The sequence below is a fragment of the Molossus molossus genome, unplaced genomic scaffold, assembly GCF_014108415.1.
Source record: "Molossus molossus isolate mMolMol1 unplaced genomic scaffold, mMolMol1.p scaffold_m16_p_14, whole genome shotgun sequence".
NCBI classification, from domain to species: Eukaryota; Metazoa; Chordata; class Mammalia; order Chiroptera; family Molossidae; genus Molossus; species Molossus molossus.
The window spans coordinates 51,839,382-51,863,303 of record NW_023425349.1 but is presented as its reverse complement, the minus strand read 5'-3'; the positions used below and the strand labels follow the sequence as shown (position 1 = coordinate 51,863,303).

Here is a 23,922-nt window from a genome sequence, read left to right as displayed (position 1 = left end):
GTGTGACATCAGGGCCTATGGTAGACAGAATAATGCCTCCCCTCCCCCGCAAAGTCGTTCCCATCCTGACCCCCAGAACCCGTGACTACGTTACCTCGTATAGCAAAAGGGACTTTGCCAATGTGGTTAAGTTAAAGATTCTGAGATGGGAAGATTGTCCTGAATTATCCATATAGGTCGGTTGTAATCACAGGGGCCTTAAAATAGGGAGACTGGCGTGAGAGGAGGACACGTGATGGCAGAGAAGAGGTCAGAGAGAGAGCTTTGACGATGATACAACGATGGCTTTGGAAGTGCAGGAAGGGGCCATGAGCTACGGAATGCAGGCAGAATCTAGAAGCCAAAAGGGCAAGAAAACGGATTCTGCATTAGAGCCTCCACAGGGGAACACGAGGACTTCCGACGGCCAGCGCTGTAAGATAAAGAACTTGTGCTGTTTTAAGCCTCTGAGTTTATGATCACCTGTGACAGCAGCAACAGGAAATGAATACAGTGGCTCTCGGGCATTTAATGTGAATTGGAGCATTAAGGTGGGTTACTGGGATTTCTTAGAGAGAAAATTAATTTGTTTTTAGACATTTTTCCTTTTTAAACAGAAGGTTCCCCAAACATTGTTTCTAGAAATAGAAAATATCTTCACAAAGAGGTTACAGCATTGTCTGTCGGATTAGCTGTTTGCTTTTTATGTTTTTACATATGCAGTTTTGTAATTAGCTTTGATCTCAGGGCAGGGCCTACTATGTACACACTCTCAATAATTAATCATCTGTTAAACGTTGAACAAGTTCTTATTGAAATCTAGCTCTCGAGAACAAGATCAAATGTGTGCAAGTAAAGTGCTTCTCACACTGGAAGTCATTTCTCACCTTCAGGCTCCAGCTTGGTTCACTCTGTGTGGTAGATCCTTTTTTTTTTTAAATCCTCACCCGAGGATATTTTTCCATGTATCTCCAAATAGAGTGGGAGGGAGAGAAAGGGAGAGCAAGGGAGAGAGAGAGAAACATCCATGTGAGAGGGACACATCAACCGGTTGCCTCCTGCATGACCCCAACCAGGGCCGGGGACGAACTGCAACTGAGGTACATGCCCTTGGCCGGAATCGAACAAGGCTTATTGATCCACGGGCAGTCGCTCTGCTACTGAGCCAAACTGGCCAGGGAGGTAGATTCATTTTTAATAGATGCATATTTACAGATTCTAGCTTGGTCCTTTGGCAAGTGAAGGTTTGGTGGTTGGAGCTTCTGTCAAAATTCTTTTTTGTTGCTGTTTCCTTTGCTGTCAGCTAGCTAGAGGTGAGTGACAGCCGGGAGGCAGCCAGTCTGGATCTGAGGAAGTGGAACAGATTGCCAGGGGAGCCCCAGACCTCGGCGGGGCTGCAGTTTGGATGGCTCTGCTGTATGGCCAAACCACGAGGCTCCGTCAGAAATTCTTCAGATCACCTGACCTTAAAAGTAATTTGGTTGGCTTCCTTTGATTAGAAAAATCTAAGGTTGACTTACACCTGACATTAATGTGTCCCTTGACTGTTCTACTTTGTTATGTAAATTAGTCAAGCAACAGGGATTGTTTTAAACCTGTACAGTCCAGCTGCACACCATTCTTTTGCTCTCAAATGTAAATAGAGTCTCGAAAGGTGGTTGGAAAGTCACAGGAAGTTCTTTGCAAGGTCAAAAATAATTCTCACATGAAGCCATGGTGGTCACTTACTGTTTCTGTTCTCATTATCAGGATCATATAATTGTGTATTCTATTAAATTATTTAGTAGCCTGGCTGGTGTGGCTCGGTGGATTGAGCATCATCCCATGGACTGAGAGGTCCTGGTTTGATTCCCAGTCAGGGCACATGCCCAGGTTGCGGGCTCTATCCTCAGTAGGGGGCGTGCAGGAGCAGCCTATCAATGTTTCTCTCTCTCTCTCTAAAAAATCAATAAAAACGTATTTTTAAAAATTTATTTACTAGAATTTTCAGCACAAAAATTAAAAGGGTTTTGTTTGTTTGTTTTAGTAGCAGTGGTTGTATGTAGTTAGGCATCCAGTCCTGGCAAGAGGTCGTCAACTCTTGAGCATTCATAAGGTTCCCCTGGGTCTGGCACAGCCTCCTGCTGACCCCCATCCTTCCTGGCCAGCTTGGGAGCCCCCTGTGCGGGCCCTTCCTCTGTTTGCTCCTGGGCCGTGGTGTAATTCTTGGTCCTTTTATTTATGCTGACACCACTTGTCATTTATTTGGATGTGAAAACATCAACGTTCTCTATGAATTTCTTTCTTTTTTTGAAATGGTTTGAAATAAGTCTTCTTTGGCATTGTATCTCCAAGTTACAATTTCACAGCCATCAGCCCAGATTGGGTTCAGTTGTAAGAGGAAGAAACATTTCTGTCTTCATCAGAAAGGGGTTTGATAGAGGGAATCGTGAGCTTACAGAGTCTGTGGCAAGGCCGGGAGCGTGCTCTGGCCGGACGTCGGGACTCACCCGTGGGCACAGCACACAGGGGGCCTGCCAGCAGCCCCGCACCCTGCGCCACAATCAAGTGGGTGCCCTGCTCCCGGGATGCAAGCCAGAGAAAAGCATTTTGGTGAGCCCAGCATGTTTTTAAATGAGCTAACATTTAAAGATTAAACAGCTTCACTAAAATACCCAGATTCTTTTGAAAAACCATTAGCTCTGGCACCACTTGGTTCCATTGGGTCCTGGCATTGCTTAGAGGAGAGAAGCAGGGAGCCTCCGGGCCACCGCCCTCTGCTTCATCCATCTGTGCCCATCTGTGGGCATTTCGGCCGTCAGCCTTACTGGAGAGAAGCCAAAGACATGCCTCAGATCTTAACACGGCCTTCGGATTGTATGGAAGAGACACGGAGGTGCTACAGACCCTCAAGAGAAATAACAAGTAACACCTCCTGAGAATCAGTATCCCTGTTTTTCCTGCCCACTGTGCCCAACCCTAACTATTCCACGAGGAATCTCACCAGCAAACTGAAAAGAAATTATTGTATTTTGTTCCTATTCTCGTTTCCCTGACAGCCCTCCTAGTCCTCAGGGTGTCTCTCGAGGCGATAAATACACAGGATCCCAAACCTCCTCTGGCCTAAGTTTCAAAACCTGATTCCAGTAGCCTCGAAAGAAAATGAGTTGAATATTGATATTATAATTCACATTTGGGCTTTTCTCTTTTTTTAAATCCGTGAATCATTTCTTCTGTGAAGGCCAAGTGGTTTGTGTTCCCTTTTTAACATCATGCTGTATATGTCTGCACTTAAATCAGCTGTAATGCTCCAACTAGCGGTTGTCATTCTGTCAGTCTTTTTCGAATCCTTGACTTTGAAAGGTGTTGATTACCACCTGGATGTCTCCACACCGAAATTACATACTGCAGCCGGAAACTGCTGTCTCTTAAAATTGGTCCTTTTTTTAAAGGATTATTCTTTGTAACTTCAGAAACTCCAACAGCAATCCATTCTTTTTATCTTTTTAAGTATATTCCAAAAATTGGCTAGGATGCAAAGGAAAAATAGCATCATTTTTAAACCGTACATTGAACCTGATGATTGGGAGCACGTATTTTCAAGTTTTACTGTGCAGTTCTGGGTTCGAGTGTGCACTTCTTAGGAATGAAGAGAAATGGTTGTGGGCACATGCTTCCCAGTCAAATAGTGGGATTTAAATTCTGAATTTTTGATCCTTGAATTGTCTTTCCTAGTAAGATCTCGGGTCTTTTAAAGAAGGTAGACATTGAGCCCTAGGAAATGCAGAGGCAAATGTGTTTTATCTCAAAGTTAAGAGCAATTTTATGTTGTGGAAATTGGTTCCACTTGTGCATATTAATTCTTTTCGTGATTTCCTGCACAGTTGGTAGCAAAACTGAAGCTCTGATTCTGCATAAGGATCGAAAGCCTTGCAGCATTCCTGTGTATTTATACTTTGCCTTCAAAGATGCCTTTACCAACATCACCATTCTGTCCAGTCTCCTGTTTTGCTAGTGGCTATTTCTAATAGTTGGTTCACCCTGGAGACATTTGGAATATTGTGAGAAGGGCAGATGTGTCAGAGGAAAAGTCACTGGTCATCTGTACATAGAGGGACAGCTGGGAAAGGTTCTCGAAATGATGAGTTCAACATTCCAGGTCTCAGAGGCCGGGCCAGTGGGTCGGACTGCAGTTCTGTGCCCTTCCTTTCTGCCAGGAGAGTATTGTAAACTTAGGAGAGGGGCGAACAGTTGTCTCTAGCCACAAGCCCCTCCCCACAAATTGCTTACCACCCAAATATAAGGACACACAAGTAGAGCCATCCATCCCCAAGCAGGTCAGAGACCCATTATCTTATAGATTTATCTAAAATGTGAGGAAAGAGTCCAGCCAGTATGGCTCAGTGGTTGAGCATTGACCCCTGCACCAAGAGGTCACCGGTTCGATTCCCTGTCAGGACACATGCCCAGGTTGTGGGCCCGATCCCCAGTGGGGGGCATGCAGGAGGCGGCCAATCGATGTTCTCTCTCATTGATGTTTCTGTCTCTCCCTCGCTCTCACTTCGTCTCTCTCTAAAGTCAATAAAGAAAATAATGATAATAATAATTAAAATATAAGGAAAGAAATGCATAATGTGCTAATAGGATTTAAACTGGAACAGGTCTCTGGTGTCCTAGCCTCCTGTTCTTTCCATCATCGTTCCACACTTTCATCATGGCCTCCAAATACTTGCAGCCTATCCCTGTGTGTGCTGTGTGCGAAATGTTGATTGATAGTTGTTTATTTTTCCTAACATGAATTCCGGCCCTATGTTTGAGCCATTTTTTCCTCTTTAATAACTGAAGTATTTCCTTTAGGCAAAGTGGTGGCTTATATCAATGTCTGCCTATGGTGTTTGTTCTAGAAGTCATGGGCTAAGTTTCCTTATTAAAACCATCACGGCCCTGGCCAATGTGGCTCAGTTGGTTGGGACATCATCCCATGTACCAAAAGGTTATAGGTTTGATTCCCAGTCAGGGCACATTCCTAGGTTGGGAGTTTGATCCCAGGTTGGGGTGCATATGGGAGGCAGCCAATCAATTTATTTCTTTCACATTAATGTTTCTCTCTCTCTCTCTCTCTCTCTCTCTCTCTCTCCCCCCCCCCCCCTCCTCCCTCCCTCCCTCCCTCCCTCTACAGAAATTTTTTTTTAATCATGGCTTTGGGAGATTTTTTTATCATAGTACTAGTCATACTTCAAACCTTTAATAATAATTTAGTAATAATAACTACAATTACAAATTACTGGACCATTTTAAGGGTCTGTGTTATGTTTCTTACATGCAAGAAGTTACTCAGTTCTCTCAGGAGCCCCGTAAGGTCATTGTGTTTATTTTCTTGAGTTGACAGATGAGGGACACGTTATAACATCAGGTACTTTCCTGAGGTCAGATAGCCGGAGGTAGAGCCGGGATCTCTGCCCACAGCACTGACTTCGGCTATGAGGCTCAGGCCCCAGCTGTCCAGCAGCTGTCCTCCTCCACAGTCACATCCCGGACAAAATGACTTCTGGATGATGCTTTCAGTGGAAATGCAGTGATAACCACACAAGTTCTCTTGCTCCTCATTTATTTTGCCTTTTCTTTTTCCCCTGTGACTTTGAGGATTTTCACTTTCCAAGATGTGAGAGACTGAGTGTTCAAACACCCAAAAGATGGCATATTTTTACATTCAAAAGAAACCTAAAATAGCTATTTCCTCAAGTTTTTAGTTCCAGTTCGGCAGGTGGACTCCAAATCATTGAGAAGAGACTGTTGTTAGTTATGTTTTCTGCTTGATTTAGAAAATCCTGTCTCTTCTCTTGGCATAGTAAAGTTAGCAGGACGTTCATCGCTAACAAAGTGAAGGGAGAATAAAGCTGGTTGCAAGAACTTTCTGGTAACTCCAGTTCTCTAACCATTGTCTCCTGGGAGGGACAGCGCATGCCTGTAGGACCTGTTGCAGACGTGGCAGCTCCCTGCTGTACCTACATGCCCGCCCAGGCTGGTCCCTCGGAAGGGCTCGGCTGCCCGCCTGGCACTGAGTCTGACCCGTCCAGACCCTGCGCATTCATGCTGGTTAACCCGATGACTCCAACCATGCAGGCCTCAGCACCACCCCGGCGGGTCTTTCTCTTGCTTTTTAATTACTATAAATCATTAATTAGGGAATTAGCCCTCAAACGGCCACTTCTAGCTATCTAACACTGGGCAAGTCACTTCACCTTGATGTGCCTGTTTCTTCATTGTAAAATATGATTATGAAACAATAATTGGAAAGCATTTATAATACCTCCTGATACATAGTAAGTACACCAAAGTATTTGTTCAAATAACCCAGAGATTCCCAACCCTGACGCCTTGCAGCGATGGGGTCCGGTCCACCGTAAAGGGCGGGACGGAATTGCACTTGGCAACAAGCCAGGCAGAGTACTTTGTTAGTTCTGACTAATAACATTCTGTGAAGGAAACAGAAAACACACTTGGAATTTCAAAGGGAATTCAGTGAAGAGAACTGCTTCTGGAGCGTGGGGAGGCTAGAAGATGAGGGGGAGGGGCAGAGGCGCAGGTAAGTAGATGCCGGAGGTCGCATCACCTAGACTTCTGAAGGAGGGTCCCACCTGGGGACTGGCTGCCACCTTGGAGCCGGGACAGTGGAGCTGGGATAGTGGAAGGGACACAGCCGCCTCCAGAGACACAGCCAATGAAGAAAGAAAAAAAATGAGTGAGAAGAGGCCCGAAGGCCTCCCGCCCTCCACGCCCTGCTGCGGGGCCCTCCGCTGGCACAGGCTGGCAGAGGAGCCTGAGGAAGGCAGTTTGTGAATCTCGGCCCCCCACTGCGTAACTGAAACAGGATATCAGCAACAGCCACAGTACGCAGAGCAACAGCTAGATAGACGTGAGATCTTTTATAAAAAAGAATTGCAAAGGTCACCGCCTTGCAGAAGTCAAACGTGTGTGTGAGCACGGGCATCGCTTTAGACTCTTACAGAGGAATCACAGACAGTCTTTGTACCGTGCCAATGTAACGGTAGCATGAAGTAACCGTGATTGTTTGTAAGTGATCTGTGCACTTAGGGACGCCAGTATTTACCAGTAAGTCTGTCTGACAGGCAGTAATGCTGTCCCGGGTGCTGGAGCCGAGGCCGGCGGTAAACCCTCCCAGAAATGTCTGAGCTCCTTCCAGGCACGTGGCATAGCTCAAAAGGTTCTTCAGCACAAGAATCCCACCAAGGGAGACGGGACAGCCATCACGCATGCCCTAGCAAAATACCTTTCCTATATTGCCAGCACCCCACGCCACCCCATCTCATCAATGGACTAGAACCCCGTCGAGAACAAACACCCGGGGCGAGGGGCGGTTTTGCTTCCAGTCTCACAGGGAAGGATTTAGTCACATTGTCTCCAGTGCCAGGAAACCAGGTCAACAAGCAAATGATGATACCGATTTGGGGGAGAAGAACACTCCTTAGGGTCCCGAAGCAGAAACCCGCTGTGTTGCACGGACTCCCAAGAGAAGTGTACCTCAGTTTAGGAATTAGGGCCACTGAGGCACGCAGGGACTCCAGGGCACCTGAGGGTGGTGTCAGATCTTCTCACCTATGACCAGGGCACCTGCAGAGAAAACGAGCCGGAGAAAAGTTGCGCCACGTGCCTGTTAGTCTAGTTTCCCCTCCCCAACCACAGGGAAAAAAAATGGATTTATATCACATAGTCTGCACCTGGATTTTATTAGATGCCTTTTTTGTGTGTGTGTGTGACAAATTACAGAATTACTTCTGAAGTGATTAGCTTTTCAAATTATCCCTCATATGTTTTGGCATGGGCAGGAAATTGAAGTGAGTTTTTCCGATGTCTGACATTTTATGAAGAATAATTTAGGATTCAACATTAATTCAAAGAACATTTACGTGTTTGTTGATGAATTGATACATGGTCATATTTCTAGGTGCTTTGTATGCATTATTAAGATTTGTTTAATGGATTCAATGTATGGGCAAGCTATAGTAAAAAAAAAAAAAATGTAGCAAATGTTAGCCATCCTTTGGCTGTCCCAACTTACCAAAAATAACCTCTTTGTCCATCTTTCTGCCTCTCAGTTCTGAGACAAAAGCTACATCTCTATTTCCCTTGACTTCCACCCTAGCGCTGCTGCATCTCCGGGAGAAGGACTCGCTGGCAGAGGGTGTGTCTCTGCAGACCCTCCCTGTCCCCTGCCCTCCTTCATTGACTCTCCAGACAAATGCATCTCAAAGTATCACTGGTCCTACATCTAGGTTTTCGTGCACTCCTCAAGGACTTCTTATGCTCACTAGAATTTTAAAAACCGAGATCTTTGAAGGCACTCCTCTCTATATTTACTGAGGACTGAAACTAATTATTTGCCTTGTGGTTCAGCTGAAATACAGATGGGCCCGTTGAAGGAATTAAGAGGACATGACAAGTAAAGCCCGAAATGCAAAACCATAGCAAAGTGGATGGGTGTTCAGATGATCGTGAGGAGACCGGACCTCGGTTCCTTTCTCATAACTCAGACTGGCCTGGACATATTCAGACCTAAACAAAGGTTCCCTTGCCTGGAAGACATTTTAGGCTGGCAACACCTCTGGGGAATACTCCAGCCTGCCCGCCTGACCTCAGACCAAACTACATTTCTGCTCAGCAGCTATTCTTGGCCTCTCTGAGTCTGCAGACATCCTGTCTTCGTGGCCAGAATCATTCTCTTTAGAATCGCTGGGCTTTCCTGACTCTTGTTCCACTTAGAGGTCCCTTTGGTCCGTCTGGGCCCCTGGGAATCGCCCTCGCAATCCTGACCATCTCTCTTTGTCCTTTTGATTTGTCCTCATCACACTCGATAGCTAGTGCTGCCCTTTGGTTAAGCTGGCCTTATACAAGATGGTGTCTTGCTCCTGCCCAAGTGTCCCCACGCAGGGCAGCACCTCGGGCTTGTCTCCGCATCCTCTGCCTTCAGCTGCTGTGGCCCCTCTTTGAGGTGCTCCCTTCTGGCCCACCCATTGCATTTCCACCTGCCTCTGGGCCATCAGCTCCCACCCAGCTCTGGTATCACGTACAAAGTAGTGGTGACTCCCAGGGCCCGAGAGCCGTGAGGAGTGGACCTCTTCCAGGCTCGCTTTACCAGCTCCCCCCGTTCTTCCTCCGTCCCTGGCGCCCTCTGGGGCCCGGCTCTGCCAGATTCCCCGGTTTCATTGTCTTCTCGGATAGACTGCAAATATACACAAAGAATAACACACAGTTTCTTCCAAGGCTAGAAGAACGTTGATCCCAGACATCCCCCGTTGAATCCTTCTGTTACCTGTGAAATTATCTCCATAGTAGCTGGCTTTATCTCCTTGTCATTTAGGTGTCTTGCTGGTCTTTGGGGGAAGGATTTCACTGTGCAAGTCGACGGTAAGCCTGTGCTGAGGACTCATTAATTTCAGAGAAACTAACAGACCCAGACCCAGACAGGCAGACTAAACACAGCCAGCCTTTTGCTTTTAGCTCGTTATAGTCTGGGTGTCAGGAGAATTAGATAAGTGTAAGGAGGGAATTAGGAGGCAATGATAAAAATCTCAAGTCAGAATAATATTAATCCAAAACGTATTTACTTAATAGCCTGCTTTGAAAGATAAAGTAACAGAGAGGAAATATATAGGGAGGTAAGGGAGCTCATTATTTTTCTGGCCAGCCATATTAAAAATTAGTGTTTGGAAGGTCACACATGAACTTGAAAACGGCCAGACTTGTTTTCTCAACAAAGTATTTGGCCAAAATGAAAAGGTCGTCCGAATGGCTACTGGGAGGAAATATATGTTAGATTCTCTGTCTCTTCTTTTGTTTCTCATCACACTGCAAGGCTGCTTCCGAAAGCTGGAGACGTGGTCCGGGAGACGGGTTTCCTTCTGTTCGTATGTGAGTGCGTCTAGGTGATTGTCACTGCCATTACTGGCCATGCTCTTTGCCATCACTGAGTTGTGACAGGAGAGAAGGCAGGCATTTCAAGGCTCAAGGCAAAGCTACTTTGTGAAGTGGGTCAAGTTTTCACTTCTTTGCCTTTTTCCTGCCCACCCTCCTGAGGCGTCCCCAGTCCCGGCAGCACGGTTTGTCCTCAGAGAATCGTGGAGCTTTGGAAATGGAAGGGTCTTTTGGGCATCTTCTCATCCCTCCTGTTTATTTTTAATTTTTGTATCAAAATTCTGTCTGTCGAGTTTAACAGTCAAATTGCTGTCTAAAGTTTTTTAGGAAAAAGAGCAGGTCCTTGTTCACCTCCCCTTAAACACTTTCCTGTCCCCGATGTCATCACCTCACCGTTTTTAATGGATTTGTTTGGCAGTTAATTCCGTATCTCTTCATGGCAAGAAATTCCGTTTCTTGATCTGTCAGGTGTAGGCATTGCCTAATAACTTCCCGCTACAGAAGATGCAGATTCGGCTCTTTTCCCCACTCCACACCAGCATACACGTGCATCCCCCCTCCCCAGTCTCCCAGTACAGTTACTTTCTGGAAATCCTTGCTTGTTGCTCAACCAAGTGTTTGATGAGGAGGCTAAAATGCTGAATAGTAGCTTAAGCATTTGAGTTGACCAAGCTTCACTGGAAGGTTATCTGGCTGGACTCTGACAGTGGAACCAGTGTTAGTGTTGACCTGGTCAGATTCCCTATAGATGCTTCCAGCTTCTAGCGTGGAGGGGAGAGGCCTGGCTGGCAGCCTTCTGTCCCTGGGGCAGGAAAGAGGGCTGTGTGTCTCAGCATTAATATGCAGACATTCTCCATCACTCTCTTTTCCCTCAAGTGCCTCTCGTGTCCCTGGGACCAGATATGCCCTGTTCTGTATCCTCATCAGAGAGAATAAACAAAGCTTTCCAGTCTTCTGTTAGGAAGGGGCCGAGGATTTGCCCCGCTGTGTGTCTCTCTACCTCCCCCAGCGGCAGCTTAGGGCTCAGTCCTCTTGGATTTGCTAAGTCAGTTACTATCTGTCCATGTGCTTTCCAGACTCCCGAATATTGTATCTGTTAGCCCCTCCCAGCTTCTGCCTTTTTATAGGTCTTTCTTTAACCCTTTATTGTAGTTGTGGAGGGAGTGGAGATGACAGCAATTAGGTGGCATGTATTCCATCTACCTCTGCTTCTCAGTCCATAAATCAAGAGGACCAGAGAGCGGCTGAGTGAGGACTCTGAGGTTGCGACATAACTTAATTGCAGAACAGGAACTAGGACCTACATCTCCTGACTCCCTGTTCAGGACAGCCTCTTTCAAAATAGACAGCAGCATCAATAATGGATCCGTCCACAATGAGTGTGTTCCTGGTAGGGTGTGATGAGTTTAAAAGGCTATTTTGCAAAGAGCCCTTTGTATTTTTCTCTGACTGGCATTTCATTAGGAAACAGTAAATCAGGAAGCATCTGAGGTCTTCCCAACACCTCCCTGCTCCACAGACCAGCCCCTCAGAAGGGAAGGGCTGGTGGAACGTGTTGATCAGGCAGTAGTGGCAATGCTAAGTTAGAGAGCATTTCACTTTTGTGCCTTTTCAACTTTCCATGTAACTGGAGTACCTGGTCCTACCAGCATGTGGGAACAAAAGGGCTTATAGTCAGATACCCAAGTTCCACCGGTGTTTGCACCGTCTGCTGAGGCAGATGCTGAGTTCCCTGTGAAGTACCCTGCAGCTATGCCTATAACTCCCAGGGGTGTCTCCTGGATGCTCACCAACAAGTCCAATCCCACTGAGTGCTGTCATTTGTCCCTCATCCCTCAGCTGGTACCATAGCCTCCCAAAGGCATGGAAGTTCCTGTCCACCCTCCTCTGGGCCTTTGCTGTCCACACCAGAGGCCCAGGTCCCCAGAGCTCTGTGGCACATGGGGAAGAGCACCCTACTTATTAGAGGAGTCTCCAAACAAGGCTGCTTGGGCTTGCTGTTTAATAGACTTGTAGTAAAATAGCTCTTTCTGGTTTTTGTCAGCTTGTACTCTCCCTCTTCCCCTTCTGCTCTGGGACTTTCTCTCTCTCTTACCCTAGGAATAAACATGAGTTCTTGGGATTAGCCTGCTACATGGAACCAGACATACCCTCTGATAACTAAGATATCATGCAGTTAATTTGCTTTCATAGACCTTCCTCAATCCTCAGCAAATAGACTTGCCCTGGGCCTGCCCACCAGGCAGACCTAAATCCTACCAAGAGACCTTGCTTCATCTCATGCTCTCAGGCCGGGATCCTTATCACATCTATTCATATAGATAATATATGTGCTTACACTTTAATCCAGTGTCCCCAGACATGTGGGAAGGCCTTCTAGGCACAGGGCATTGTATAGGATGCTAGAGAGGATAGAAAAGGTGGAAAACCTTTGCTCTTGAGAAACCATATTTGTAAGTATAGATACAATAGAAGGCAAGTGGTGTTTGGTTCAATGAAAGACCTACACACAGTGAGTGAGGAGAACGGAGTTAGGAAAGTACTTGCCCGGAGCTGTCTGTGATGCCCACTGCAAAGAACGAGCACTAAAGAGCAAACGCTGCCCTGACAGTATTTCCCATTGTCTTTGGCACAATAAGTGCTCGGAAAATGTGTCTTCTTTATCCAAATGCAACATTGGCGGTGCTTAAGCTGGGTTGAACTAAGAGGGGATCCCCAAAAGGGAAATGCTATTTTATTTAAAAGTTTAATTCCAGGAAGATGTATATTGATCACTTCCTTCTAGCAGTGTTTGTAACAGTTATTGTATATGTATCTTTTCAACTGCAAACAGATGAGCACTGGGCTCACCACCCCAGGCACCGTGAGACAGCAGAGTTCCCCAATTTGTTCTCGATTGACATTCAATCCCACGTCATTCTGTGGCCGAGGCCGATTTAAAATTGATTTCCTTGCCCCGGTGACGTAGAAACAGTTCGTAAACAAGGGGCTCGCACAGAAAGCCCTCTCAGTGTGATTTCTGGAGGACTAGGGAACTGGATGTCTTCGTTGAAGCACACACGGCTCTCCATGTAACCGGAGACTCCACCTCTTTGCCAAGGCAGGAATGCAGGTCACCTGGGAGCTGGCCTCAGACTGAAATCATTACATGAATTCTGGGGGGTGGTGAGAGCTTCACTTTTTTATAGTAACTATCTAATAATATTTATGAAGCCTTTTACTAAATATGGAAGATAATTTTTGGAAACCATCATGTCCTATGAATGTCATGACACTAAAAGAAATCGAAGAGTACTAGCCTGGTATATACTATATAATAAAGGATATTTGTCATTGACTTGACATAAAGTTCAGAAATATGCAGTCCAGGGTGAGTACAGCTGCCCAGTGACAGTCTCATGGATCCAGCCTCCTCCCATTTTTCTGCTTTGCTCTCCTCCACTTTTTGGGTTTGCTTCTCCTCTTTGTTGCCTCATGATCACAAAGTTCCTGCCGCAGCCTCAGCCATCATGTCCTCACCCCACGGATTTATGCAGGAAGGAAAACAAGGGAGGGTGTTTCTCATTGCAACAATCAGTTCTTTTATCCAGGGGGTAGGGGAGCTGCAGCGAGCTTTCCCCATGGTGCCCCAGCAGATCACATCACCACCTCTTGCTGCAAAGGAGGCTGGGAAGAGATCTACCTGCACTGACACTGCTGGCTCCGCCCACTACCTAAACTCAGAAGGAGGGGGTGGGGGTGGGATCTGTGAGCAAAGAAAGAGCTGTGGTGGTGGATGCAGGCATGAGTGGGAGTGCCAAACACAGCCCGTAAGGGAGAAGCCAGGATTTTGTTTTTTAATGAGAGAATTTTCAACTCCTTAAGTAATTGTTTAGACTGTTTCCATCAAAATACCACCCACGGTATCATTTATCCCTGAAACTAAAAGACTCCTCTGTAGAAGTGAGTTTGGAACAGAATATCCTACAGAATTTTTTTTTAAAGGTTTGTGCAAATATTATTCAAAGAAATTTAAGTTTTCTCAGTATTCATTTTCATTCGGAGTCGGACAAGCAGCGTTTATGATTTTGCAGCTTTGAGTTGTAGCACAACGTATGATGTATTTTTTTCTTTTTGCTTTTTTCCTCCTGTTCAACAGTTGACTGATTTTCTTCATCATGTATTACATTTGCAATAAAGAGGCATTAATATTTTTAAATCTGATGGGTTCTTTGGAATGTTGCTTGAGGTTTCTCAAGAATTGGACTACAGAGTTCATTTTGTTTCATTTCTTAAACATTAAAGTGAAAGTCATTGTTAACACAAACGTCTCATACCACAAATTTTATGAGTTTTTAATTTATTTTTTAGAGAGAGCGGGAGAGAGACAGAAACATCGATGTGAGAGAAACATCCATCGGCTGCCCCTGCACGCCCCCTACCGCAGATCGAGCCCACAGCGCAGGCGTGTGCCATGACTGCGAAGCAAACCAGACCCTCTCAGTCCATGGGCCAGTGCTCAGTCCACTGAACCACACTGCCGGACTCTCATACAACAAATTTTCAAAGGTTAACTTTTTGCCCTGGCTGGTGTGGCTCAATTGGTTGGGCATCATCCCATGCACCAAAAGGTTGCTGGTTTGATTCCAGGTCACCACACATGCCCAGGTTGCGGGCTCCATCCTCAGTAGGGGGCGTGCAGGAGGCAGCATATGGATGCTTCACTCTCTCATGATGATTCTCTGTCTCTCCCTCTCCCTTCCTCTGTCTCTAAAAATACATTTAAAAATTTTTTTAATGAAAGTGCTTTAGACATTCTTTAAAAAGGCTGACTTTTCTCTGTTCATGCAGTATTAACTGTATATTTGGAGATATTTTTTTCTCATTTTCTCAGACTTGGCAGAGCAAAGTATTATTTTTATTGTGTTGCAAAGACTGTTTCAGAGATTCATGACACTGTAGAGAGAAACTAAACATAACCATTACCTTTGATTAATTGACCATTCTTAGAAGACTGGTTCATAATATTCCCAATGCTGACTTGGAAAAAAGAATAAGAAAGAAAGAAAGAAAACACAGCTACCCAGGATCTTTCCTTTATAACTTGAAATCTTGGATTTGAAAAGTGGAAATAATTCTGAATTAATTTTCAGTCTATGATAAGGAATCAACTTTTTCAACTTTGTGAATTCATCTTCTGATTATGAAACTACATGGAAACTTTATACTGTAGGGAATTTGGAAAATAGGCATTCTTAATCCCATCACCTTGATAGAATTGCCGATGCCTTTATAAACCCCAATCAGGCTCGGTATGGTTCATTATATGATTGTAATTACAGTGTAAATGCCACTTTGTGTTATATCATTCATGTTTCTATGGTACTAAATGTTCTCTTCATACTTCTTTTCATGTTTTCCTAGGTTTTATTTTTATCTTTGATATACTTTGATAAAAATAGATCCTATTCACTCCTACCCCATTTCTTCTTCACCAAAGGGAATCATTTTTACCTTTTTATAACGTTTTGCCTATTTCTCTTAGTGGGGGAGGGAAAATCCACCCCCTTCCTCTCTTGGTTCTTAGGGCTGGTTGAATAATTAAAATGACATAAAGTGATTATTAGGAGAAAATCAAGTTTTAATATGTTCACACAGTGAATTCACATAAATGTGAAAACTTCCATAAACAGTAAGGCAAAATGAGGTATATATGTCATTCTAGACTAAGGAGCAGGTAGAGACCTGGGACTTCAAAGGAACATAAGGCAATTCATGGGTAGGTGAAAGTTAATGTTTAGTAAACAGATGTTTGCTGGGCCATCTAGAGATGATGGGACATCGAGTGGTTGCCACCCACATGACCCCAACTGGGGCTGGGGACACAGAGGGGACTTGGATCAAATGGGCCTGTCTGCCACACCTAGTTCAGATTAAACTATAGTGTTCAATGGTAACAGGTCTTTCCTAGAAGAACTATCGACCTGAAATTCTTTTAGGCAGTTAGAGGGAAAGTCAAAGTTTCTTCCTGAGACTTCCAGGCCTTAAAAATATCGGCTTAAAATAATCAGTGTCCTAGCCCTGGCCGGTTTGCTTCAGCAGTTAAGAGCATCAGCCCAAAGATCAGAGAGTCCCGGGTTCGGTTTCCACTAAAGGCACATACCTCAGTTGCAGTTTATCCCCAGGCCCGGTTGGGGTTGTGTGAGTGGCAACCACTCGATGTGTTTCTCTCGCATCAGTGTTTCTCTCTCTCTTCCTCTCTCTCTCGCTCCTGCTCTCTCTGAAGATAGATGCAAAAAATGTCCTTGGGTGAGGATAAAAAAAAATAATAATAATCAGTATTTTAAAGAGGCATTTTATGGGGGGTTGGGGGGCAAACTCTGTTCCCCCATTATCTCTAAATAAAATACTACTTCATGAGTTTTTTGTTCTCACTTGGAAGAGGATAATATAGCTCCCTTTTATCACCCCCGTCTCTCCCTAACCCTTTTCATTCCTGCTACCCTCCTAGTAGAGTTGCTTGTCATTTTGGTTGGATTGTTATTTACCTTACTATGTCATAAACACTATTTACGTCTGTGCCCTGTAGAAAAGTATCATTACTTTTCCTGGTCTTCTTCCCCAAATGATGCCCTGGTTTTGTTTGCCCTGTTGTCCGTGTACTCCTTACTAATCGAATCTCCAGCTCTTCACCGGTCTCTTTGGTTCTGACACACTGTGCTGCCAGCACCTGGAGACTCATCCCCAGAGGGGTCCGATCCAATCTGCTGCCCACGCCTGTGCCCCGCTGCATCCTGGGAACTTTCTTCACCTTTGTTATGGGGATTCCCTTTGCTTCTGGAGTTGGCTCCCCTTCTTTGTAGTTCTCATGTCTTCCTCTTCTTGCCCTCCAGTACGTCTTAGCAAAGGACTCATGGGAAATACGTTTTTGAGATCTTGCATGTGAGAAATGTCTTTTTGCTAAGCTCACTTGGAAGTAATAGTTTGGCATGGTATAGAATTTTTATTTTGGAGTTTCCCTTTAGGTCAGCAATTTTCACCCAGAGTGCCGCAAGGATTTTTAAAACACGCAAAACATGACTATTTAGTCAGGGGCACTGACCTCTTTTCCCTTAGATTGTTAAAAAAGAAAAAAAGACAACAGCTAACACAATAATGGCCATGCAGTGTGAATGCCCTGTCTTGAACCATAAATATATAGGTTATATAACAGAGTTGCATTGTATTGGTCATTGGAATTGCATAGTAAGGTTGCGTCTGATTGGTTAATTCTCGGACCGGAAATCTTTATATACATGGATAGGCACCTGATTTTTTTAAACGTCGATTTGTAGCAAAAATGTAGGTAATTACTCGTATTATTTTTTGTAAATCAATTAAAATTATACCTTCTTTTTGTCAGGCCAGCAAAAATATATATATTTTTGGTGTGCCACAGAATTTTAGTTATTAGTTTATGTGTGCCATGAAATGAAAAAAGTTGAAAATGGCTGCTTTGGGTTTCTAAAGGCATTTTTCCATTGCTTTCGGGCTCCCCGGGTTGCTCTTGAGATGTCCAAAGCCATTCTGTACCCTAATCCTCTGCACATAGCCCCCTTCCCCCTTTGTCTGAAAGTTTAAAGACCTCTTTTTCCTGATACAGTGCTTTGGAGTGGGCCGTATTTCATCCATTGTGAAGTGGACCTTAGCACACTCCCGTCCTTCAGGTCAAGGAAGTTTTCCTTTTTTGTCTTTTATTTTTCCTTTTTTGTTTGTTTGTTTTTAGGTCTAAAACATTTTCTTCATGATCTCCTTGCCTCTGTGTTCTCTCTTCTCTCTTTCTGTATGTCCTCATTTGAAAATCGGAGCTGCCAGACTGGTCTTCCATACGTCTATTGTTTTTTTCTGTCTCCCATCTCTGCCTCTTAACTCCATTTTTTTGGTGAAATTTCCTTGTATTTTCTTAGAACCTTCTTATCAAGTCATTTCTACTATTATATTTTTACTTGCTAAGCTCTTATTTATCTATCATATTTTTTATTTCATAGTTACAGTAATTTATCTAAGGACAGAACTAATCATTGGGATGTGGGGTTTTGGCATTTTCTTCTCCCAGCATAAGTTTCCCTCCAATTAGCTCTCTTACGTATGTCTGTCTCTTTTATAATGGTGACTTTTCTCAGATTTCTGGTAATCCTTGGTTGTCTGCTCACACTTAGAAAGTGTGCCACTACAAACCTGTAGAGACAGAGGTAGATCAGGAGTTACCTGGTGCCGGGGTGTCGGGGAAATGGCATGTGACTGCTCAGGACTGGTTTTCTTTTTGGAGGGATGAAAATGTTCTGAAATTGATTGTGGTGATAGTTGTACAACTCCGAATATACTAAAAACCATTACCTTGTACACTCTCAGTTGTGTGGTGTGTGTGTAAAATAATTTAATGGAACTATTGCAAACACAAAGTGGGACACGAAAGAAGAATCTCCAAGTGTGTGGCTGAGGCTTATTGCCTGTGGGTTTCACTGTAGGGTAATCTGGCTGAGCTGTTTATTTGGGGGAACCACTGATATCAGTATCTTTATCTTTCTTCTTGGGTTGATTAGATTCCCCAGGAAGGGGAAGAAACTTTCTAAACACCTGTCCTGCCATGAATCCAGCCACCACAGTTCACACTCTGCTCTTGATCAGCGGCCACACAGAGAGACCTGCAGGCTGGCCCTCTGGTCACGTGCACTTGGAGAAAGCCAGTTAAATGTCTTTAAATGCTTATCGAGGGAATGACTAAGAGGGGGAAACATTCCTAGTCAACAGCACCGTGTGTCATATATATTGACATCCTCAAGGCAATTCTGAACAGTTTGCACCTCCCAACTAAACATTGCAACGTGACACAACCTTGGGCCAAACGCTGCTTGTTAGCATCCTCAGTCTCTAGGATCACCACAGTCTCTAAAAGCTTATTCTGTTTCTCAACCTAAAATGCCACCTTTCTTTCACTTTTGAAAAGGACCTTTACCTCACTACATTTATTTTTAAAAAACACTTATATTTGACTTAGATTATTATGCAACATCGCTCGACCTTTCCAAAGCATTACAGCCATTCTGAACTGGCTACATAATGTGTGGGATCCTGTGCAAAATAAAAACACAGGACCTGTGTTTCAAAAGTATTAACGTTTTCAAGACGGCAACAGCAGAGCATTCAACCACGCGTGGCCCCTCTGAGAGGCACATGCCCGTGAAGCCAGCTCTGCGACCATTTCTGGAGGGAAGACACTTGATGTTTCTTCTGATATTAATTTATTTTGGTTCAGCTGTCACAGGGACTAACACTTCCCCTGCTCAGGGACTTTTACTGTGAGTGCATGTGGGGACCATTCATTATGCAGCCATTGCCCAAAACTCTGCATTTCAGGTACTTACTAGAGTGAGACCACAGAGCTATTTCATTCAGACAGTAGCTCCTTTAGACTGCATGCTTCCCATTGTGGGCAGTCTTCGCTGATGGTGGTTTTCATGGGCTTGCTTCCTGCTCTGACAGGAGTTTTCAGTGGGTCAAAGTCTTCAAGCCAAATTAAATTAAAACTTGAGATCTGATCCCCAAGGGAAACAGGACTTGAATAAAAAGATATCTCCTGTTTCTCGGCTCCTGGCGGTTGGTAGAACTACTTATTTCTCCCTCTCTCACTCATTTTTCAGCTCAGTGCATCTGAGCGCCTGCTATTCATATCAGAAGGAAAGGAAATCAATAGCATCTTCTTTATTGAAGGAAGGCAGCCTTGAACCTTCCTTCTCTTTTACCAGTAAGTCATCATTCTTCTTTAAGACTGCTTTATATTCAGGCATGTCCAGGATTTGCTTGGCTTGTTTGTTTTGAACTTTGACTCTGATAGACACTTAGAAATGTACGTGGTCCCACCCTTACCCATAGAGGCACTTTACATGAACAGTGGTCTGAAATGTCTCTTAAGAGTTTCCAAAGGATGATTATGATGCCATTAACAGACGTAAAGGGCCTAATGGAAGTAAAGAGCTAATATTTATTCATCACGAGTAAACATCCGATCTCAGCTATCTCAGGACAGAGGTATGTATTAATAAATTGAATTTTGAATAAACTGGCATCTCAGTTCTGCAGTTGCCTGCTGTGCAGGGTACTTCCTTGAGGCTCCCACAACACACGCAGTAGCTGACCCAGGACTAACCTGCCTCCCCGGGCAGTCCCGGAAGCTGCTGGGGCTGGCACGAGGAAGCAGGCCGAGAGCTTTCTCTCCCAAGGGGCAGAGTCTAAACCCACACATGCAAGTTACAAAGAGTTGATTGTTCTATAGAAGAAGAGGTTGACGGTGTGGTTATAGAAGAAACAGCCTACCTCTGAAAATGCTAAGCCTCTCACTGAACTGAACAACCACCTGGTAAGAATACTGTAGGAGAGAGACCTCACATGGCGTTAACTAGAATGCTTTTCGGTTTCCTTCGAACCCTGCCATCTGTGAGTGCTTGATCCCAACAAATACAGAGCCTCATGGGAGGAGAAGTCTGCTACACACGTGTAACCCCCTCTCTCCTTATAAGTGGAGTGAAACCAAACCAGCAAGCATGTGGCCTTAAATAAACCGGAGGCTTCCACTGCCCACACTCAGCACAATGTGCTTCCTTTGAGGAAACTGTGAGATCATCTAGCCGTGGGCCCCAGTTCATACAGGTAACCTAGCATACAGGCTTCTGAATTAGAGTGCCACTCTGCCATTCACCAGCTGCCTGGCTTAACCTCCCTCTAATAAGACAGTAATGGTACCTATTTCACAAGGTCATGGTGAGGATAAGATGAGAAAATGTATACTATCTAGTACAATGCCTAAAATACAACATATACTCAAATATCCATTTAAGGAAAAATACGATAGCCCTTCAAACATTTGTGTAGACATTCTACCTGCTGGTCACTGTGCCCAACAAGCAGGACTGAGGACACCGCGAACTCTCCTGGGCCTCCAAGGATGAATAATTCTGCATTCTGTCTACCTTACCCGGGGACCTTCAACATAGAAGCTGGTTCCAACTAGTGTACTGGTTCCAACCAGTGATTGTCAAGCTGCAATTTAATTAGAACGCACAAGGTGAAGACGGGGAGCAGGGAGTATCCCTGGAAAGGCTAACGGTCTAGCAGAGTGTATTTCACCGTTGCCACCTCCGATGGACAGCTTACTCTGAAGATCTAGCCTTCAGCCTGAATTCACAGCAATCACAGCCCAGAAGTGACTGAAGAAAACTAATGAAATTTCAATCCCCTAACACACTGGAGGCATACGAAGTTTATCCAGTAAATGAATGACGAAGTAAATGAGGTCAATCTTAATCCTTTGGATTAACTGTAAAATGATACCAGAGCTCTGTATTTACTAAGGATTAGAAGAGTCAACCTAGTTCTTCAGTGTTTCCATACGTAAGCCATCCAAAAATACAGATATCTACCCTCTAGTTTTAAAAAAAGTAATTGGTCTTCAAAAAGCAAACAAAACAGAATATGTCACAAGACACAGGAGCCAACGGAAAGAGCTCTCAGTAACTAAAGCTAGAACAATTTGAGCAATAAAATAGCATAGCATTAAATAATACCCCAAAGGATGAGTAAATATATGAGAGTCCATATTGATATTTATATATGATTGAATAAGGAATAAGTGGGAGAAGAGACAAGTCTCCCATACAAGAATTCCATAGAGGTGGCTCGTAACTCCTTTGAAGAATGGGCTGACTTAGAGCCCGTTTGAAAAAGGAGGTGGGGGTAACCTACAGTGGAGAACCCAGATAAATACCACACTGGCCAGGTAATCAAGGTTAACACCATCAGTGGTAAGTCATGTTAACAGTATATACCCTTGATATGGTGTAATGAGAATGATGCTTTACTTCTGTGATCTTCTTCCCAAAAACCTAAATACTGTGTAACCATGAGAAAACCATCGGCCAAACCCAAATTGTGGAACATCCTACAAAATACCTAATAAATACTCCTCAGAACTCTCACGGTCTTCAAAACTAAGAAAAGTCTTAGAATCCATCCCAGTCTATAGGAGCCCAAGGAGATATGATGACTTAATGTCATGTGATATGCTGATGGGAACAGAATAAGAACTTTAAAGGAAACTTACAAAATTCCCATATGATATGCAGTTTAGGTTTGTTTTTGTTTTTGAGTAGTTGGTGCTTCTTCCCTCAAAATGACATCACTGAAACCTACACCCACGCATTACAGTAGCATTTTGTTGTGATGAGATATTGGGGATCGTGTTTTAAAACTACCTCTTGTGGCTTTACTCGAAATGAGATATACTTAGTATACCAGTTGCACACATAGGGACAACTCAGTAATCTGTCAGATAGTATGGGTCTATTGTAAGTAGCCTTCGCTGTGATTTGTGTATTATGCAGATTATATTTTATGCAGAATCTCAATCCATATAAGACTGGATATGAATAACTTTGGTTCTGATAGCTCAAACCTCCTAGTTTCCAGAGTTCGGGATTAGATCAAAGAAGTTTTTCATGCGTGTGTGTTCAGGGTAAAGAAACGTTTCTTACTTTTATTTAGCTGCCCACAGTGGACATACAGACACCTGTGATTTCTCTCTTTCTCAAACATAGAAAACCAGGCTGCGTATCTCCTGAGGGAAAGGGGCATGTCGTCGGGCCGTGTCCCAGATGCTGCAGACTTATGAAACTTCATTCGCAGACCATTGACTTGTCACTGGCGTTACTCTAATGTGCTCGTCTTGCGTTAACTCCAGCCTTTTCCACCTTCGGGGAGATGAAAGTCAAAGCAAGAAGGCATATGATTTCTCTGGAATTGGTTCTGGGCACCCTGTTGATTTTTATATCTTAATATCTTTTCTTGGAAACAATCAGCCCATCCCTTCCTGAGAAAATGTTGGCATTTCCCGTGAGCTCCCATGCTGTTTGCATTCTTCTCATTTGCAATACTTTCCCTGGATAAACATGTGAAATTGTCCTGAATTTGGGATGAATCAAGAACAGTATAGAAATAAACGACTTCCCCACATATTGTAGGTGGTCTTTCTCATGGGGATCTTATGCCACTTAATAAATTCTCCTAAGAGATTATATAGCTCCTTGAGGTTCCACCTGAGGAGTTTTCCATCAGCTTCCTTCTTTGGGGTAAGAATAATGGGTAAAGTATATTGCTACAGGAAAAGGAACTCCATAAGACTATGTCCTCAAATATGATGGCACATGTAACAATTCTGTGGAAATAGTAGATAACATGTAGGGTTCTTTGCTTGCAAGCAAGAGAAACTGGCGATGCAAAGGAAATTACTGGAAAAATAGCAGTCAGTTCACATGATCTAAAGAAAAGGCTAAGCTATCAAGCCAGAGGAAGAATATGTAGCCCCTCAGTGGATTCATTCATTCATTGATCAATATTTACTGAGCCTCTTCCCCATCCCAGGTGCTGAGCTACAGGTGAAGATATGGGAGTGTTGGCATCTATCATGCTCTAGCTTACACTGAGCTTGTGTCCAGAGGATCTCAGGCTCGTGGACAGCCTCCCATTTGGCTGCTGCTGATCTTATTACTGAGCTCCTATGCTTTTCACCCATCATTTATCACACTACCCAAGATTCGTATCCCTTAGAGAGTCTGATGAGCAGCTGGGTCAACAGCTCACCCTCTGGAGTGAGCTGCTGGGATGTGTATTCCCAACAGGACCACATGGAACAAGGGAAGCATCAATTCCCCAAAGGCTGAGTGGGCAGCTCTTACCAACAGAGGAAGGGAGAGCTGGGTGGGCAGAGAGAAGTCCACCATGTTTAACATTAATAGACGGGAATGAGAAGACTTGGATCTGGCTTAGAATCGTGGCTAAAGCCAGTAATATATAAATAACTAAACCTTGGAACTAAACCTTGGGCGTGTTTCCATAATCCCTCTCGAAGTGCCTTTCCTCATTCACGAGAAGTGGGATTAACAATCCCTGTCTCATAGAATGGCCGTTGCTGCTGTTCGTGGCAACCCTCTCAAGGTCCTTCGCAATGACGACCCTTCCCCT

The 23,922-nt window shown here is 44.2% G+C and overlaps 1 protein-coding gene across 7 annotated transcripts in view; it reads left to right on the top strand.

The window, feature by feature from the left end:
- The window catches only part of PIP5K1B (phosphatidylinositol-4-phosphate 5-kinase type 1 beta), a 322,429-nt gene that overhangs the window by 253,907 nt on the left and 44,600 nt on the right, over positions 1 to 23,922 (top strand). The window contains exon 15 of one of the 7 annotated variants that reach the window (XM_036260507.1): positions 194 to 236. The exons of the other annotated variants lie outside the window; for them this stretch is intronic. Coding sequence (XP_036116400.1) covers positions 194 to 221 — 28 coding nt within the window. The 3' untranslated portion in view covers positions 222 to 236. Of the gene's footprint in view, positions 1 to 193; positions 237 to 23,922 lie in introns of those variants that run through there. 7 annotated transcript variants of the gene reach the window in all.